This window comes from Talpa occidentalis, unplaced genomic scaffold (assembly GCF_014898055.3).
Source record: "Talpa occidentalis isolate TD23 unplaced genomic scaffold, MPIMG_talOcc4v2.1 talOcc4.8, whole genome shotgun sequence".
Classification (NCBI taxonomy): Eukaryota; Metazoa; Chordata; class Mammalia; order Eulipotyphla; family Talpidae; genus Talpa; species Talpa occidentalis.
The window spans coordinates 119,006,538-119,026,913 of record NW_023605194.1 but is presented as its reverse complement, the minus strand read 5'-3'; the positions used below and the strand labels follow the sequence as shown (position 1 = coordinate 119,026,913).

General features: G+C 45.4%; 2 protein-coding genes across 2 annotated transcripts; one reads left to right on the top strand and one right to left on the bottom strand.

The window, feature by feature from the left end:
- The first annotated feature begins 2,248 nt into the window (after positions 1-2,248).
- EXOSC9 (exosome component 9) lies at positions 2,249-14,755 on the top strand. The gene is made up of 12 exons (XM_037497665.2): positions 2,249-2,353; positions 2,453-2,547; positions 3,190-3,309; positions 3,424-3,526; positions 4,385-4,522; positions 7,307-7,389; positions 8,686-8,818; positions 9,792-9,880; positions 11,839-11,985; positions 12,341-12,525; positions 13,683-13,761; positions 14,052-14,755. Exons 1-12 carry the CDS (start codon positions 2,288-2,290, stop codon positions 14,131-14,133), a joined length of 1,320 nt encoding a protein of 439 aa, XP_037353562.1. The 5' UTR covers positions 2,249-2,287; the 3' UTR covers positions 14,134-14,755.
- On the bottom strand, positions 13,656-20,328 carry CCNA2 (cyclin A2). The gene is made up of 9 exons (XM_037497786.2): positions 20,294-20,328; positions 19,447-19,774; positions 18,594-18,843; positions 17,389-17,501; positions 17,063-17,286; positions 16,273-16,480; positions 15,857-15,970; positions 15,088-15,221; positions 13,656-14,857 (listed from the first exon to the last, which is right to left on the bottom strand). Exons 1-9 carry the CDS (start codon positions 20,326-20,328, stop codon positions 14,809-14,811), a joined length of 1,455 nt encoding a protein of 484 aa, XP_037353683.1. The 3' UTR covers positions 13,656-14,808.
- Positions 20,329-20,376: the final 48 nt, after the last annotated feature.

The following is a 20,376-nucleotide window of genomic DNA, read 5'->3' as shown; positions in this document are numbered from 1 at the left end:
TAAACAAGCTAATCTTAGAAAAATCTCTGGCTCACACAAATGCTGAGCATCAGCTGTAACACTGCAGTTCCCCAAACCAAGATCTGAGTCTAAGGTTGTCTGATGCCTACTCTGTGCCCCCACCATGATAAAAATTAAAAAGTTGTGTGGCAGTCTTTTTAAAAAATATATATATTTATGCATACAAGAGCTGGGGTGCAACCAGAGGTGCACGGGGGTGAGAGGATTCACCAGAGACAGTGTGGAGAGAAGATCAGGCAAATCCACTGAAATGCACCACTGAGGCTTTAGTGAGAGGGACAATAGGGGTCTGCTGAGCCACATGGGTCAGCTCCCAGGCCAGGGATCCAACTCATGCTGCAGTGGCTGCTGATAGCTACATAGTGCTGAGACTTAACTCCTAGGTCACCATGGAGGCCCCACCCCCCTCTTTTTTTTTTTTTTTTTTTTTTTTAAAGTAAAAGCAAAATTGGTCAAGGCTTTTTCACTGGTCCAGCTTCTTCTTTGCTTTAGAGATTGCAATTTAGGTACAACATCAAGGGCACAATTACTGAAAGAAGAAATTATAAAGTTGGACTTCATTAGAATTAAGAGCTTCTGCTCTGAAAAAGACAGTCAACAGAATGAGAAGATAAGCCACAGACTGAAAGAAAATAATATTGTAAAAGACATAGCTGAGACAAGACTATTATTCAAAATATACAAAGAATGCCTAAAACTCAACAAGGAAATGTAAAGCTCAGTTTAAATATGGGCAAATGATCTGGACACCTCACCACAGATGATTTACAGACAGCAATATAGATGTATTTGTCCAACACCACACACCAAGACACTGTAAATTAAAACGACAGTAAGACACCACTATCCACCCATTAGAATGGCCAAAATCCAAAACACGGACATCAAATATTGGTGTGTGGACAGAGCAACTAACAGAAATCTCGTCCATTAGATGGCAGTTTAGAGGGAAGCCTTTTGTCACCTGAAAGGGGGAAGGTAATTAACATTTGAATTAACTATTCTTTTTGAAGAAAACAATTTCATTCAGAACACTTAAGGGAGTCTTGTCTTTGCACTGAGTAAAGATGCAGAAGTATAAGACAAAGTCCATTTGAATTGAGTTTATCTGAAGCCCAGCGCCATTCGTTTTCTACTACTAAGCTGGTTTGCAGGAAAGGGCAGACTATTTCAATAAAAGCCAAGTTCATTTCTGGGGAGAAACAGAAATTACTAAATGCTCACCAAAAGAACCCGAACACTTAAATGAGCTTAATAGTCAGGATTCTTGTGCAACTGTGTTATAAACAAATTTATAATGTGAAAGAGCTTAAACGGCCTGTACCCTGTAATCCTCCACCTGTTTTGAAATTCAATTAACTCAGCATTTCTGTTCACTGTCCTCATACTTCACAATTCCTGTTTGCAGACTGTTGATCACGGTCCCATCTCAGTCTTGCTCCCGCGGCTCCTTCTGGTGCCCACTTTCCCTTTCCCCCAGGTACCATGCCGGTCCTCATCACCAAAGGTTTACTTAACTGAAATCTCACTCTACAAAGTGATTTCCACCTTTAACCATCCCCGTTAAACAGCATCCTCAGATGGTGCTTATCAGTGTGTGGAATACTCTTGTTTAGGTTTTCGTTGTTTGTCTCCTGCAAGGAGAATACAGATCCCCGAGGAATATCCGTTTATCCAGCACCGAATTCCTGGGGCACCGGCGGCCACGCGCAGAGCCCGAGGAATCCACACACGGAGTCCGTGGACGGCGGGAGGCGCAAGCGGAGCCCACAGGGAGATAAAGACGCGTGAGACAGCAGCGGGCCGGGGCCCATGGCCGCGGGCGGAAACCAAGCGCCGGCGCGCACGACGCCGCCCCGTTCGGCCGCCCCAGGCGCCGTTTCTACGCCTTCTCGGGCGCCAACGATTCGTCCCGCGCTAGTGGAGGCCCGGCCAACAGCAGCTCGACGCCAGCACTCAAAACGCGGGCCCGGGGCGCCGCGGCCTCCCCGCCCTGACGGCGGCCTGGGCCCGCGCCCCTACGCCTCGCATCGGAACGAGCTGCGCTTTCGGCTCCAACTCGGCGGCGGAGCCCCGGTTCCTCCAGCCCGCCCGGGCCGGCGGCCGGCGATGACGTCCCAGTCCGCGCCGCCGGCCCGCCATGACGTCCCGCGAGGACGCCCCGGCCGGCGGCCCCGCCTCGCGTCGCGCCGCGATGACGCAATCCGCGGCGCCGGGGAGGCGGGAGCGCGCGAGGGGCCGCGCGTGGGTCGGCGCGCTCGGCGGCATGAAGGAGACGCCGCTCTCCAACTGCGAGCGCCGCTTCCTGCTCCGCGCCATCCAGGAGAAGAAGGTGAGGGCCCGGTGGGTTTCTCCCTGGCGGCGACGGCCGGGCCGGGGGGCGCCGCCGCGGGGGCGCGGGCCGGCGCGCCACGGGTGACTTGCCTTGCAGCGGCTGGACGGCAGGCAGACCTACGACTACCGGAGCCTCAGGATCGCCTTCGGCGCGGACCATGGCTGCTGCGTCGTGGAGCTCGGGAAAACCAGGTGCCGGCGCGCTCGCGCGGTGTCAGCTCGCGGCGAGGCTCCGCGGACCCTCGCCGGTCGTTCGCACGGCGGCTCAGGCGCCTCGGGGTTTTGTTCTGCCAGAAATAAGCGCATGTTCATCGAGGCAAGATCTTTTGGGTTTATAGTCGTAAATTTTCTGCGCCGCGAGTATCGCGCGGCTCCTTCCGCCGGCGCAGCCAGCGGGGGCTCGGCGGCGGGGCCTGCGCTGCCCGCCCCGGTGGGAGGAGCGTGCGGTCGCGACCGCCGGGCCCTGAGCGCTCCTGCTTTTCCCTTCCTGAGGACGTGAGAACTGGGTTCTTAGTACACTTTTGGGCGTGGTGAGGGTGCTTGATCACAGTGTTGGTGAACCATGCCATATGTAAGCCTAAGGAATCTCAAGGTCAAGTTTTTCAAAAATCCGTGGAACAGTAAATATTGCAGTCCCTTGCGTCTTCCTGTCATGTCTGTGTGTGGCAATATGTATTTTGTTTTTATACTGTACCTTATATAATGTCGACATCGTATATATGATGAATGTGGTTACACAATAAGATTGAAACTTAATTGGTATCTATTTTGGATTTTTTTTAAAACTGGAAAGGAATTAGATTTAGCTAACAGATTCATACTTTATCTTTGCAGAGTTCTTGGACAGGTTTCCTGTGAACTTGTTTCTCCAAAACTCAATAGGGCAACAGAAGGTATTCTTTTTTTTAACCTTGAACTCTCTCAGATGGCTGCCCCAGCTTTTGAACCTGGCAGGTATTTAAATATTATTCTTAAGCTGCTTTAGCCCGAGGAGACCCTAACAGTAACGAGCCTTAGTTTAATGCCTGCTGTCCTGGGTCATGACATGCCCATTCCTCTTTTTCACAGGCAGTCAGATCTCTTGGTGAAGTTGAATCGACTCTTGGAAAGATGTCTAAGAAATTCAAAGTGTATAGACACTGAATCTCTCTGTGTTGTTGCTGGTGAAAAGGTGGGGACTTGACCCAAAATTTTTTATCTTAGGATGCATGTTGTTGGTTTTACCCACCTCCTCATTCTCAGAGTTTCAGTTAATTTCATACCGGTTCCCTTCACTTCAAATGTTCCTGAGTGCTACCTGCATAGCTTTGTATCATGTCTCTCCCTCTGAAGAGACCAAAAAAACCCCAAACTGGTGAAAATAGCAATTTGAATTTGTGTTAAAATGCCTCATTCAAAGAACTTGTGGCTTTTTATATATTCTCAATCATTTCACATTATTGAAGTTATTAGAAGAAGCAGGTGGTGTTTTCTCTTTTAATAGAGGAAGAATTGAAATGCTTCATTTGCTTGATTCATTTTTATGTCACTACTCTGTAAATCAGTAATAGTCTCACATCAGAGATCTTAGTCTCAATAAATTGTGTTTTGGGATAACTTTATGTTTGATTAGGGTATTTTGACCATCTTTTTGACTCCAGAAAAATCACTTAGCATCTCCACATTCCATATTTGAGTATGATACTTGTTTGCAGTACTTGGAAGGTTATCATAAATTATGTCAAGTGAAGCCTAGGAGTCTACGATTTTTAAGTGTAATTGGGCTTGGAGTCAGTGGTAGCATTTTATGTAGAGTGGTTCTCTTTTTCAGTCTCTAGTTTACTCTTGTCAGGTGACGCATAGAAAGGTGATCTGTTGGTATTTAGATGTTTGTCTGGCTTAAAACTTTGCTAAGCATAGTTGTCGATATATTAGCAGGAGAAAAAGCATGTTTTAACAGCGTGAGAACAGTTCACATTCAGTGTTACTTTTCTCATAGTCAGTGGTTGTGATCAGTTAGGATTAATTTTTGTTTTAAATTCATGTTCAGGTTTGGCAAATACGTGTGGACTTACATTTATTGAATCATGATGGAAATATTATTGATGCTGCCAGCATTGCTGCCATTGTGGCCTTATGTCACTTCCGAAGACCTGATGTCTCTGTCCAAGGAGATGAAGTAACACTGGTAAGGCCCCATGACGTGGTCCAGGCTCTTTCCTGTGAATGAATGAATTACAACTCAATATTAGGGGAGTCCACTGGTTTTCATCAAGTGAGCTTTCCTGAAGGGATCAGGCTGGTGCTTCTGTTGAGTACCTTGACTTTCTTTCTTTTTTTTTTTTTTTAAGATTTATTTATTTATGCATACAAGAGCTGGGGTACAGGCCAGCGATGCGGGGGTGGGGCCAGGGGTGAGAGGATCTACCAGAGACAGAGTGGGGAGCAGAACAGGCAGACTGACTGAAATACACTGCTGAGGGGAGCAGCGGGCGAGACAGGCGAGGTCTGCCTCGCCATGTGGGTTTCTCCCTGGCTGGCCGGGGATTGAACTTGTGCTGCAGAGGCTGTGGATTGCTTCACAGTGCGGTGCTTAACCTCTTGCGCCACCAGGGAGGCCCTCTCCTTGACTTCTTTCATTGATCATTTTCCTTCACAATTTTTGGGAAGTTATTTTGGCTCTTAAGTGTTTAATATGCTTAATATCAGCATTAATTCTCTTGGTAAGAATTGTCCATAAGTCTCTTTACAGCAATACCAGCTGCATGCTGGGTAACTCTTTAGACTGTCCAAATGTTGCCATGGTAACGTTTGTGGGACATTCCATTTCGAGCAGTGTCCCTTGATGATTACAGTGTCAACTTTCTTATAGATTTGTACATGTAGGGCCAAAGGGACAACTCTGTGTTTTCTGAAAAGGCCTTTGTGTTTTGGTGATTTTGGTGAATTACTGGAAGAAGGTGGTTCTGGTCAAAAGGCTAAAATCTCTCAGATTTTCTGTATTGACATATTTGTCAATAAAAGCACACCCTACCCTGCTTTTTTGGAACAGAACAAACTGCCTTCTTTGGATTGAGCATTAGATGTGGTTGGCTAATGGTTAGGGGCCCCATGTGTGGAAATCCGTGATCGTTAGCACAGTGAGAAGTCCATCGCTAACACTGGGAGACTTGTGAGAACACAAATCTCAGGGTCCCACTTGAGTGGAACCTCAGAATCTGCACCCTGGTACTGCCAGGTGGTGCTGATGGTGTTGGCGGAGGGCCCACATTTTGAAAACTATTGAGCTATACTACTGGTTTCTTTCTGTTTTGTGCTGCCGACAACTTCAGTTTCTGTCAGCACTAGAACACTGAAAGTGTGCTGGGGTGGTAGTCTTGAGTCCTGAAGTTGCAAAAGGAAGCATTAGATGCACAAATTTCTGAGGCAGTCTTTCCCAATACTGCTGTTCTAGAGTTGGACTAAAGCAGGCTTTAAGACTAAAGAGGTAGGGGGCCTCCCCAGTGGTGCAGTGGGTTGAGCACAGCGCTGTGAGGCTGTCCTCAGCCTCTGCAGCACGGATTCTATTCCCAGCCAGCCAGGGGGAAACCCACATGGCACGGCAGACCTCTCCTGCCTTGCCCACTGCTCCCCTCAGCAGTGTCTTTGGTCCACCTGCCTGTTCTGCTCCCCACTCTGTCTCTGGTGAATTCTCTCACCCTCCTGAGCCTCTGACCTGTACCCCAGTTCTTGTATAAATAAATAAATAAATCTTTTTTTTTTTTTTTTTTAAGAGCTATTTCTTTAAAAAAAAAAATAAGACTAAACAGGTGGGGCCAAAGGTTATCTAACAATGGAGACATGTTCCTTTAGAGAAAGAAGTTGGTGTAAGGAAGTTAAAGTAGAAAGCAATTAGTAGATGAAAATGACATCAATTAAATTCTGTAGTTATAGCTGTTGGACAGTGGCTCAGCCACATTGGAAAAGTTTGGCAATTTGTTAGAGTTAAGTATAAACTTAGACAACCCAACATCCCCATGCCTAGGAATCTGTTCAGGAGTAATGAAATGGTGTGAATGTGGATGTTGTGTGTGAATGTCCAGAGCATTTGGAAATAACCCAAATGTTCATCAGCTGATGAATGGCAAAACAGGATGGTACATCCACACAATGGAATACTGCTCAGCAGTAAAAATGACTGATGTGTGCTCAGGAATGGAGGAAACATGCTCAGTTGAAAGCAGGAAGAGGCAAGAGATTGTTTGAGTCTATTTCTGTGGGTGATTTATGGAGACGTAAAGGAGATCACTTTTGCTGAAGGCTGGGTCTGGGGTTGAGCATTAATGCAAACAAGCTCGAGATTTTATGGGTCATGGAAATGTTTAAAAAAACAGGATTGTGGGCCTCCCCGGTGGCGCAGCGGTTGAGCGCTGGGTTGCGAAGCTGCCCGCAGCCTCTGTGGCGCCGGTTCGATCCCCGGCTGCTCCCCGGCCACCGGAGGAGGGTCCCACATGGCGCGCAGACCTCGCCTGCCGCCCGCTGCTCCCCTCAGCAGTGTCCTTCGGTCCTTCTGCCTGTTCTGCTCCCCGCTCTGGCTCTGGTGAATTCTCTCACCCTCCCGCGCTTCTGACTGTACCCAGTGCTTGTATAAACAAAACAAACAAACAAACAAATAAATAACATGCCTCTAAAAAAAAAAAATTAAAAAAAAAAAACAGGATTGTGGTGGTAGTTACTTAACTATAAATTTACTACAAAATGAACCATGTGCTTAGAATGAATGGATTTTATGATATATAAATCATACCTTAATAAAGCGTTTTGAAAAATAATGTTTTCAGGAACTTGAGTAGCAAAGTCAAATAGGTAATTGTAAAGAAAGCGACTTAGATATTCCCTGGCGTTTAACTCTTTAATATCTGATGTGCAAAGTGACTTTTTCCTGTGGCTGTCACTAGTGACTATGATTACTGAACCTTTTGTTTTCACACAGTACGCACCTGAAGAGCGTGACCCTGTACCACTGAGCATCCACCACATGCCCATTTGTGTCAGTTTTGCCTTTTTCCAGCAAGGGTACGTTGCATCATCGAATATGAATGCAGTTGTTCTACTCAACTGTGCCGTGGACAAATGAATGAGCCCTCCTTTGATATATGTTAAATCACCTCCCTTCCCACCTTTGTAAGGGCATCGATGGGCAGGGAGCTTACTGAGCAGACGTGGCCTGCTATTCTATAGGGAGATCTCTGACTTTGTCTTCACAGTACGCAGAAGGCTCCATGGATTTACTGTCATGTGGTAGGGCTTTATCTTTCTTAGAGATGTCCACATGTTAAAAGAGTTGTGTGCAAAGCTCAAATTTGAGGAAGTGGGGTGGGAACTCTCGTGCACTAATGGGAGACAAAGCACTTTGTCCACTGTCACACTATGGAGAGATGGAGTAGTTTGAAAAGTAGGAGGAAATAGGAGCTAGGAGGAAATACCTAACTTCCTTTACCGCTCTAGTGGTTTCTTCATAACTCACTGTCAATTCCTCCCACAACAGAAAACCTAGAGTCTTAGGTCCACATAAAGGTGCCTTAGATATCTTTCAAAACAAAGGGAGTTATAAATAAAATATTTTAACAATTTTGTGAAACAAGAATTAGAGAAACATTTTCAACGTTTAGTCATTGTGGTATAGAATTTCATAAGAGGGAGAGCAGCACAATCTAGTGGAAATACATGCGCTAATATAGGGAATGATAAAAGTTTTCATTGGCCACATTTCACAATTAATTTTGATATATTCTACTTTTACCCACTACCAGTAATCAGTAGCTTTAGACTTATTCATGAGATATTTTATGTAATCAGTACTTTTAAATGAGGTATTTTACATTCTTTTGTTTCTGCTAAATATTTGAAATCTAGTGTTTCGCATTCTTAGTATGTCTCATGCTGAAATAGTGACAGTTCAAGGGCTCAGTAACCATGTGTGATGGGCTGGAGAGATGGTTTGTTTTTTTTTAATGCCCTGTGAGCTTAACCAAGAACCGCAAAATATAGGCCATTAAGAAAACTTAATCAAATTAATGTTAACTAAGTTTTCATTAGTGAGCCATACCCATTTAATCAGAGTGAGAGCTTTGGGTGAAAGCAGTATGAACTCAATGGGATCTGACTGTAATAGTGAGCAATACCCACTGAGCCTTCATTGGTCCACAAACAGTAATACTCTTGTCTCTTATTCCATTAAAATGACTCGAATCTGTAGGCTCAGACCTTCACTCTTTTGATTTTATTAATGCCGTTTTTGTAAGATATTAGCCTAACCTGAGACTAGCATTCAGCCTCGGTTTGCTCAGGTCCATTTAACATTCATTTCAGAACGTATTTATTGGTGGATCCCAGCGAACGCGAAGAACGTGTGATGGATGGACTGCTGGTGATAGCTGTGAACAAGCACCGGGAGATCTGCACCATCCAGTCCAGCGGTGGGGTGATGCTGCTCAAAGATCAGGTCAGTGCTGACGAGCAGTCCAGTAGGTGTTTCTTCTTCAGAAACATTTGTCTTAACCAAACCCAAGGGAGGTATTTTCATTGATTGATTCTGGGACTATTAGGATCTGATTTCAGTATCGTCGCTACCCTGTTGGCTGGTGGCTGCCAGGTGCTCCTCTTCCTTGCTGCACAAGTGTTTTGCCCTCCAGAATCTATCCCTATAGATAGAGGAGCACTTTCTCCCTTCCAGTGAGGAAAGACATTCATAACCTATCCGAAGGTGTCAAATAAATAGAAGTAGGTGAGGTGGTAGATTTACTATTAGATTTGAGTACAATAAGTTCTCAAACCCAGCTGCACACTGAGATTCACACAGACGCTTTTAGAAAGTAGGTTGCTCTTGGCATATATTATGCAGATGGAGAGGAGTGGAGATGCCTTTCATTGGGATTCAACCCTGCCTCATGTTACAGGATCTTTGCAAAATGACTTTGTGCCTCAGTTTCTGTAAGGGGAGTAGTGTTACTACCAGCACTTTCTTGGTAGGAGGATATAAGGATAAATGAGCAGGTAGGGAGGGGTATAGTGCATGTGTTAAGTGAACAGTGAATGTCCGTCTTTCCATCACAGTCGTTATTACCAGTATCATGACCGTGGCCAGGTCGCACATTTGCTGGGGCCTGGGAATCTTTGCTTTATAAAAGCTTCCCTGGTGAAACAGGAAGAAAATTAGTGCACCCCTGAGCTTTTAAGTTACCTCTCTCATGCTGTCGTAGACAAGGTTTTGGATCTGTTCCCTAATACTTACAGTCTTTCAAATACTTTTAAACAGTTATTGCATCTAACCTTAATTTGTGTTTATAGCAAATTATTTTTATATTTGAAAAATAAAGTTAAACTTTAATTATAAAGATAGAACTAGTTTTGTTTTTGGTGTTGTACAGAAAGTGATTTAATTTGTTGTCTTTAACAGAATTCACTTTTATAAATAGGTTTTGAGATGTAGTAAAATAGCTGGCGTGAAAGTAGCAGAAATTACAGAGCTAATACAGAAAGCTTTGGAAAATGACCAGAAAGTTAGGTAAGTTTAATTTTTTCAGAACTAAATGGTGTTCCTATAGATTTTTCTGTTTAACAACCTTTCTTGCTCAATAGTAACCATGTAATTTTCACACTCGATCTTTCCTTACTTGTTAATCTTAGTTGAATATACCACTTGTGTTTTGAAAATGGACTGCACTTTGTTATATTTTACTACAATTAAACACTTGTACTGAAAAGATCACATTTTTCTTTAAAAAGTTAGTATTTCCTGCCTGCTTGGAAAGTGCTAAGGTCAAGGAAGTTTGTTAAGCTTTTTGAAAACATACACCAACCAAAAGACAAAGCACTTTTGTCATAAATTACACTTCTCCCTAAAAAGTGATCGAGGGCAAATCAAGGCAAGAAATTATGAATTAAAATTTTTTAAATATGAAGAATTACATAATTCTGTAAACTTCTGACCCACGATTGCAGTTTTTCTTTTTTTTTTTTTTTTTTTTTTAAGATTTATTAATTTATTTATTTATACAAGCACTGGGTACAGTCAGAAGCGCAGGAGGGTGAGAATTCACCAGAGCCAGAGCGGGGAGCAGAGCAGGCAGAAGGACCGAAGTACACTGCTGAGGGGAGCAGCGGGTGGCAGGAGAGGTCTGCGCACCATGTGGGACCCTCCTCCGGTGGCCGGGGAGCAGCTGGGGATCGAACCAGTGCTGCAGAGGCTGCGGGCAGCTTCGCAACCCAGCGCTCAACCACTGCGCCACCGGGGAGGCCCGATTGCAGTTTTTCTTAAGGGAATAGTCTCTAGAACTTGTGTTGCCCAATTAGTACTAATGCCTTCAAAAAGGATTTTCGTAAACATTCTAAACTTTAAAACATTGTTTTCACCACAACTCAGGCAAGAAGAGAACCCTATCTTTCAAAGATATGACGAGAAATTTTTAGAATTTATTATTTCATGGAGGCCATGTCAGCCTGCAGCGCTAGGGGCACAGGTCCACCCTCCCTCAGGAGCATGCTGATGCACCGCAGCCCAGCCGGGAGTGCGCAGCATTCACATGGTGAGCAGTGAGAGTGTTAGGAGTCTGAGGTACAAGTAAGGCGATTACTCCATTTGAGATAGGCATGAAACAAGCCAGTCAGCATTTGAGTTTAGCTAAAAATTTGGAGGTCAAACACAATTTAAGCAGTATAATCCACTTCTCTGGAAGGGAGCTAATTTATCTCCTCTTACATTTCTAATTGTACATTCATTTGAAAATGTTTTTGTGTAACAGTGTAGTTACTGTAACAACAGCAGTGAAGCCACTTATTAGAGAATAGGACTCCTTTTCACAGACATAGTACCAAATACTGAACTATAGGAACACATCAGATGTGTTCTTAAAATATTGCAGGTTGTGTAGGTCCTATGTGGTTATAAGAAATCCAGTGTGAAAATTACCAACTAAAGTTATTCATTCTGTAACTCCCTATTGGTTTTTAAACTTATGGTGAAAGTTCCTAGACGTCTTATCATTGCTTTTTAAAAATCTGCCTTTGGATCCCCTTATCAGTGAAATAGTATTGTTTCCAAGGACTGAAGTACTTAATGCTAAGTAAATGACCTGGTGTGTTAGGGTTTCAAAGTAAAAGAAGTTAACGTTTTGCTTTGGCGAAAAGAATCTTCTAACTCAAAGAACACAAACTGGGGCCTGTCTTCACTTGGGCGACATGAAGCAGGCTGCACTTCAGTGTCTTCTGTGATGTGGGAGGCGAAGATGCCTGTGGGGCTGATGGAAGATTAGGGGGTAATGCTCGAGAAACACATAGCGCATGCCTGGCAAGCAGCTGGTTATTTCTCTTGACAGGCCTAATAAATTGCTAGCTTAACTTAGTCAAATACTTACATTTTCTAAAATTTTCCATCCACCAAATGGGTAAAATAGTTAACTTTTCCTTTCTGTCTTCTCTCCCATCTACCATTCCCCTTCACCCTCTCCCTCCTCACCCACACAGGAAAGAAGGTGGGAAGTTTGGCTTTGCAGAGTCTATAGCCAACCAGAGAATCACAGCATTTAAAATGGAAAAGGCGCCCGTTGACACCTCCGAAGTGGAGGAGAAAGCGGAAGAGATCATTGCTGAGGCTGAGCCTCCCTCAGAGGTGTATCTTTACTGGCTGGTTTTCCCAGGAGTGACACGATCCATAAATCTCTTGGCATTACTAGGGCCATGCGAAGGGTGTGTGCACCTGAAATTTGTTTTCTGAAGCACTGTACAATGTTAAACTATTTACGACAGGCAATGATGTGAACCCCCACCTTCTCTTCAGCTACCCCACAAAAAAAAAAAAAAAATTCTGTTTCAATAACTAATTTATAGCATTTCATTTTCCTTTGGAAAATCTTTCTTTAATCCCGTTGTCTTGAAATTTATTCATCAATTGGCCAAATTATTACACTGCAGCTAAAACGTTGAAAGCCAGCCTGTCTCTTGCTACCCTTTTTCTTAACTTGTTAAGTGTTTCCCACCCTGTGCTGTGGACTCCTGGAACTGCCCAAATTGGAGAGGGAATAGAAAACTCCTGGGGTGAGCTTGAGGACTCTGAGAAGGATGATGAGGATGAAGGTGGCAGTGATGAAGCTGTCATTCTTGACAGTATGAAGATGGACACTGGAGTAGAAGTCTCTACTGTTGGAAGCCAAGGTAGGTGGTACTTCGACTTTTACATAAGATATGTGTGTCACAGTTTTAGTGATTTTTTTTCATATTCCTTTAATTTTTTTTAAATTTTTTATTTTTATGTAGAACTGGGTGGGATGTGTTGGCCAGAGGTGGGGGGTGAGAGACAGAGTGGGGAGCAGAACAGGCAGAACCACTGAAATACACTGCTGAGGGGAGCAGCGGGGAGACAGGCAAGGTCTGCTGTGCCCTGTGGGTCAGTTCCCTGGCCGGGGATTGCACTCAGGCTGCAGCGGTGACAGCCGGATAGCGCTGAGACTCAACCCCTAGGCCACCAGGGAGGCATGTGGGCCATTTTCAAGGGGATGAGTTTCTTAAAGATCCAGTACCTACATGCTCCTTTCTTTGTAGTTTCTACAGTCATATAAAAGGCCCGTGCATGTGTAATACTACAGTGTGTATGGTGTATCAGCGTATTAGTGCTTTCCAAATAGCTTTCTGCGATCAAAGAAATCAATGTAGTAGCCACTGGCCACACATAGCTATTGCACCCTGGGGAATTAAATTCCAAATTTTCATTTTGTTCACACAAAAGAGCTCCATGTGGTTCCTGAATTGGAACAGTGCTAGAACATTCTCAATCCTGGAAGTAAATAGAGTAGTGGTAGTCCTAAATGATGTTCCTTGCATTCTGAAAGCCACCAGAGAAATTGTCTTTACTTACGGATAGTACTTGTAAGGAAACCAGTAGTAGAAAATGAGTAATTCACATACCTGTCTGTTTTCAGGGAAGGAAACATTCCTTCTAGTTTTGTCTATAAGGATGCTCCTTCTTATAGCACAGCTATTAAACCGGCAAATTGACTACAAATCATTTTCAGATTGGCTCTGTAAAAGATGTATGTTTATGAATAGATTTCCCCCAATTTTTCCACGGACTTGTATGTAACAGTTTGTCTAGCATGTGTCATTCCTAAGACTACTTTTGTTCAGGGAGAATGTTGTTTTCCAGGGCTCCCAGGCGTTTCATGGGGGGCGGGGGAGACCAAGCAGGTTCGTGAAGCCTGCACCCAGGAGCAGCTGGGCCCTCCACTGCGTGGACTTGGGTCAGGGCTGCCCTAGACACCCCAGTGGGAACTTCCCACAGATCATTCAGGCTGTTTTCTTACATTTTCTTAAAGATGCCCCCATCGTACTCTCAGACAGTGAAGAAGAAGAAATGATCATTTTAGAACCAGACAAGAATCCGAAGAAAATCAGGTAACACATTTCTGATTTATTTCAAATATGTACACATTCAGACCTTCACCTCTGGTTTTTAGTCTCATCTATCCTGTAAGATACCCCTTTACATTAGAAGAACCTAAGAAAACTGGATGTCTTTCAAAGTTAATGTATTTTACTCAAGAGTTGGTGAAGGTTATATCCTATTTGCAAAAGACAGACCTATTTTTGGTAATCTTAAACATAAAGAAAATAGTGCAAGGCTGGTTGGTAAATCAGCTGTGGAATCAGCTTCTAGTGTTAATGTTAATTTTCTTTATTTACAGAACACAGACCATCAGTGCAAGAGAAGAAAAAGCATCAAGCAAAAAGCCAGTGAAAAAGAGAAAAAAGAGACCTGCTAATTAAAGCTCATATAGCTACTATGCCTATAACTATTAAAAGGCTATTCAGTGCTAACAACCACCTAGGTGTTTTTTTTTTTTTATTCATAATCCATTGTTAAACCTGGTTATTTATACAGATTTTAAGTAAAAGGTATTTTTCATTCAGTGTGCAAAGGACTGACAGTCATTTCATCGTGACTGATAAAGTAAGCAACGTTTAGATTTAGAAATGCTTATATTACACCCAAGCCAGCCAGCGAATTGTCCAGTTGCTTAGAGAAGCGAATTTGAAGGTCTGTTTCCTAAAAGCAATGTTAGGAGAAACCTCACCACTCCCCACTCTATAGTAAAACAAATTTTTCTCAATGAAATCCTGACATCAGATTTTTACCTTAAATTAAATTTGACTTAGCAACCAGATTTTCCAAATCAATTTATTAATTTGTATTATCTGGACAGCTGGCATAATTAATACTTTTAACAAAACCACTTAAAATAGCCAGACATCTAAGACAGTTACATGTACAAAAGATACACAAATTAAAACCATTTAAAAAGTAATAGATACCATAATTTGTACTAGTCTATAGCCTCTGTGTTCAGAAATGATTGTAAAACTAAAACGCAAGATTAAAAACTGTACATCATATAGTTTGAGTGATTTACATCTTAGACAACAAAGGCAAGTCTTTCCCTGTCACACGTTTAGTGTTTCTGGTGGGTTGAGGAGAGAAACACCATGGTACCTGGAAGCAGAAGAAAACTGTACTTAGTGAAAATGTCTCTGGGTGAAACGACAAAGGAGGAAATCCATTCTGTCTCTGTGCCTAACTCAGTGGCTACAGAATCCCCGTCTAGTCCCCAAAACATGCACCCACCCCTACCCCCTCTTTCCAAAGTGCTTCCCAGAAAGCACGAACTACAGCCCACCGCTTTGGTAAGTGAAGTGTGAAGATACGAGTCTGTGTGCGCTTACTTTGAGTTCTTGTACTTTTCTCTTATTGACTGTTGGGCATGTTGTGGTGCTCTGAGGTAGGTCTGGTGAAGGTCCAGCAGACAAGGCTTCAGGCTGTCCAGGGTATAGCCAGTCTTCTGCACTAGTGAATCAGGCTAAGAGGAAACAGAACCACTGAGTTTTGTTTTTAGTAACAGACACTAAACAAAGTAGCATTTGGCATTAAAGATGTGTTAGTTAAATTCGAGCACTAGTCATTACTAACAAGTCTTCCAGTTTTCTCTTTTTTTCCCCCATCTAAATTGGTTTTTAATTTTGTATATTTTTTACATCATTTTTCATTTTTGCACAGTGTATGCATTTTCATCTTGGTTATCATCCCCCTAAACGCCCCCCCCCGTTTTGATCCTATTCCCCACCCCCCTCCCTAGTGTCTCTGGTTTATAGTTGCCTGTTGATTTTGATTTTTACTTTATTATAATTAGTCTTTTTCCTGATCCCTTATTTAGGTTTTCTACCTTCCAGTTTTCTCAAGTCACTATTCCACCCCTTTTATGCTACCCTGAACCAATTCTTACTGCTCTCCCTGACAGCATCAGGTCTTATGCCCTGAATTCCTTCAGCACACCTTTCAAAACTCAGGTAGTAGCTAAGCAGGCAAGACACTTAAAACAGTATTTCAATGGTTTTGCAGGTCAGCACATCTAGACATCAGCTATAGAGGACGATGACAAACGTCTGGCCCCAGCCTGTGCGTCACAGGCAGGTGGACAGATGTGGTGAGACATACCCAGCTTTGTCCCGTGACTGTGTAGAGTGCTAAATGAAAGGCTGCTCCAGCAATAACTGATGGCAAGTACTTCAGATACGGTTCCGCATCTATCAAACTCAGTTCTCCCAAAAACTGAAATGAAAAGGCGAATGTACTTGATGACCACACGTGCTCTCGACTTCTACCCCAAACCCCTGCCCTCTGACCCTTTCCTGCTAAGATTCCCTCTCATCCTGTATTTTCCCTCTTTGATAGTCATCCTTAAAACTCTCCTGGCTACCATTTTGCAAGGCCACATCCTTATCCCACTACTCCCACTGCAGCGTTATCCTATCACTGCCATAAGGAATCACTTGACAAAAGCTGTATAATGAACTCACATTTGCCCCTAATTATGGCCTAAGAACTCCATTCAACAAGTGACAGGAACTTACCATTGCTAAACTTTCTACTTTACAATTTGCAGACTGCTGGTGCAGAAAGTATTGGGTGAGAAACTGATTGACTGTTGGTGCAGCTAAGTCAAAAGCAAGGACTTTAAGAACGAGGTGCTCCATTCTCAGAACTTGTTTCTTTGTATAGGTGTCATCTGTAATGTACACAAACTCGGCTACTTCTGGGGGGTATATTTCTTCGAACTTTCTACAATGGAAAAAGTTTTTTGCAATCAGTCTTTCTGAAAGAAGAGCAATTCTTTGAAGTCCAATTCTATGACCCCTTTACCAGAATACAAAGGCTGAATCTAAAGCCCAGGCTTTCCACCAAGTGCCCATTCCCACCATTACTTCATTAGCAGAGGCAGAGTAAATGCTAACAAATGTCAAAAAATCAAGAGCATTTGAGAGCCACTCTTGGAAACAATGCCAGTGTTTTCCAAGTAACTGGAAATTCTCTTAGAAATACTGTATTTTTTAATTTAGTTTTCTGTTCTAAGAGGGAAAATAATTTTTACTTATATGCCAGGAGACATTACAGAAGGAACCACAGTTTCAATCTTTGTACTCTAGTTCTAGTGTATTAAAATGTAGTTGGGCTCCAAGTTCATTCAAGAAGTTCCCCTAGAATCCAGATCTGGGAAAACTAAGGTCCTAAATTAGAAAATAGTTTCGTCCACATGGCCACCCCTACAGTGGTCACTGACTCCATCTTGTGTGAGAATCATGATTTTCTTTTCTACACAGAAGTACCAATCACTTTTAATCCAACAAACCAAGCTGGACTCACGAGGCTAACAGCATAGCAGCAGTGCCCACAAGCTGAAGTTTTCCTCTCAACACAGACATGGACGAAAGGAACCTGTCAATATAGTTCACAGCCAAATGCAGGGTCTCGTTCTGTAGTTTATATTCTTCTCCTACTTCAACTAACCAGTCCACAAGGATAGCTCTCATGCTGTTGGTGATGTCCGGCTGTTTCTTCATGTAGCCCACTTTAGGCTTACATTTAACCTGTTGAGAAAGTTACTGAGTGTTAACATTGAAGTGAGATTATCCTAACGTTAACAAAGATGCTAGAAAAAGTACTTCACTTATTCACTAGACTGTCTTTACCTCCATTTCCCTAAGGTACGTGTGAATATCCTCATGGTAGTCTGGTACTTCATTAACACTCACTGGCTTTTCATCTTCCAATACAATTGACATATCCATAGTATGCGGTGATTCTGGAAAAGTTCAAAGCATGACTAAGTTCATTGTCTAACACTACTTCACAGTGAAAGTGGTTGTCCTTGTAAGGAATCCTGTACCATCAAGTCAATTACTTCATCTAAAAATGGCTTCTCATCACAAAATACACAGACTCTTTCACACTGGGTTTAAGTACCTCCATCCACTTAAGCTTCGGAATCATTTTTAAGTAACAAGTAAAAGGAACGCTGATAGGAGGAAAATGGGTTTGAGGACCAAGTATTATGTTAAAAGTATCATTCATCTCCCATGACAGGAGATGGGATAGTGATTCTGTGAGGACAGTTAAACTCCCAAGTTTTTAGATATCCATGACTTGCCATAAGAGTCTTCCGACCCCAAGGAATGACATAATTAAAAGCACGATTTAGACAGTAACTAGAAGCACTACTAACAAGTCTGTTAGCACTTAGAGGTTAAACTTTCTTGTAATTTGTACATAATACACAAATTACTTCCAAAGAGATTTCCTGCTACTCCCAGACCTCCTCTCATCAACAGAACTGAAAGTGCACCCAGCAAGCTATCCAGGGAGTCCACAGCCCTATTTTAAAACAGCAGCACTAACTGGCACAACCATCTACATAGCAGCTATTCTTTATGTTAGTGCAACAGCCACAGTGCAAGCACTGATTCGGGACACTATCTCTTTTGGGCATCCGACAATCACTCAGACTGGTTTTCCAGAAATGTAACTCTGAAGCTGGAAGAGATGCCAGATATCCCATTTTAGGCTGTATTCCCAGACTCTGCAGTGAGTCTTGTATCTACAACACATCTGTTCTCCCACCAAGATAACATTTCCAGAGTCTGAGTAAAACAAGAGATGTAATTAAATTGATGTGATTGGTAATGTCCTGGGTGGACCAATCACCCCATGAGGATATGAGTCTTTCCCTAGGTCAGCTATTAGCTGTGAGATCTGAGACAAAGTTACACCCTTTCTGAACTTGGTACACTGAAGTTAACTCATTCTATACTAGGGATCAGGTGAGATAAGATAGTCTTAAAATGCAAACAATCATTAACTCACCCTTGGTCTGACACAGATTTTTTAAAAAACTTACCAAAACTACCATCCATTGGGTAATCAAGAGGTACCAGTGGTTTTCTTGGCCCAGGCAAAGTAACGGCAGAATCAAAAGCCAGCATGTCATCACACTCTGGATTTTTGGCTTCGCCTGGCCCCTTTGCAGTCTCCTCTTCTGCTGCTTCATCCACGTGAATGGTGAAGGCCGCAGGCTGCTTGTTGTTTGCTTTCCAGGGAGGAAGGGCGACATGCTCGTCGTTTATGGGGAGATCCTTCAGAGGTGCAACCTAAAAGGAAATGGATGGGGTTTGAATCTATTAGCTTGAGCTTTGCTTTCTTCTCCTGAGGGTTTCAGCCTTGCCTCTTACTCCCAAATACCATCAGAAATATTAAGCTTTCTGGGGCGAAGTTCAGACAAGGAGTGGTGTGAGCATTCGAGGGCTGAAGGATATGCCAGTTTGTCCCGAGCACCCCGGCAAAGGTTACACAGGGCGTGGACACTGCGTGGACTAATGCAAAGGTCGGCGGCGACAGCGGGCGGCCGGGGCGGGTGCGCGACGCCAAGTGTCGGGAAGACGGCAAGAGAGCGGCTCGCCGCGTCGGCCCCAGGGCTGTAGAGCAACCCCGATACAAAACGGGGTGGATTAACTCAGGACATCCTTTCCCCCTAACACCAGGGTGGGGCGACAGAGCAACTGCGGCTAAAATGGCGGACTTTACCAAAAAAGCCAAGTATTTTCTCAGCCTTCCCCAGGGCGTCGCCTCTCACCAGCCCGGGAGGCGGGCCCGGCGCCGGCGCGGAGTCTGGGGGAGCGGCGGGGAAGGGGCGAGGGCCCGCCGGCGCCCAGGGAAGCCCGCCCGCCCGCCCGCCCGCCCGCCCGCCGGCTCACCCGCCGCGTCCGGGGCTTCTGCTGCGGCGCGGCCGCGCGCGGGTTCCCGGCCTTCAGCACGGCCAGGGCCGCCCGCGTGCGGGGCTGCGGGCCCGGCGCCCGCGCGGGGTCCACGTTCTCCTGGTCCTCCGCGGCAGCGCCCGCAGCGCCGCGCCCGCCTCGCCGCCCAGCATCGCGGCGCCGCCCTCCGCCGCCGAGCGCTGCCGCCGCCGCCGCCGACCAGCCCGGCGCGCACCGCGGAGCCAGGCCGCGCACCCGCCCGAGCCGAGGGAGAGCAGCGCGCAGCCCGCCGGGCGCCGGCCGGTCCAGCAATTCAAGTGTCCCGCGACTATTGAAATGGGCCAATCAGCGCGGCCGGGCCCGTGACGCCACCCGAGCGACGCGGTCGCAGGCGAGGAAGGGCGGTGCCAAGGCGCCGAGGGGGCGGTGCCAAGCGCCGGGCGGCGGGAGGCCACGCGCATGCGCGGGCGGGGTGCGGAGCGAGGCAAAACGCGCCTGCGCGGGCGGAACGGGGCGAGAACGCGCCTGCGCCCCCGGGGAGGCGGGCGGGGCCAGGGTCGCGCCCCGGGGTCCCCTGCGGCGGGGCGGGGCGGGGCCGAGGTGCAGGCGGCGCTCGCCCGCGGGCCCCCTGGAGGACGACACCGGGGCCGCGCCCGCCGCCAGCGCTGCGCGGGGCCCGTGGGCGCGGGAGCAGGGCGGCCTCGCGCGGGCTGGCTGAAGGCGGGGAGCGGCCGTTTCCCGTCAGCGTTCGCGCCGTTACAGCTCCCCTGCACGCCGTCGCGAGGGGCCACGGCCACGGCGCGGGCTCGCCCGCCCCGCCGCCCGCGCCGGTGGCCACGCGCAGGGCCTCGCGGAGCCGCCGACCTCGGCCGCCGCAAGCATTCGCTCGTTTCCCCGGGCCGGGGTACCCGACCAGGACCCGAGCAGGAC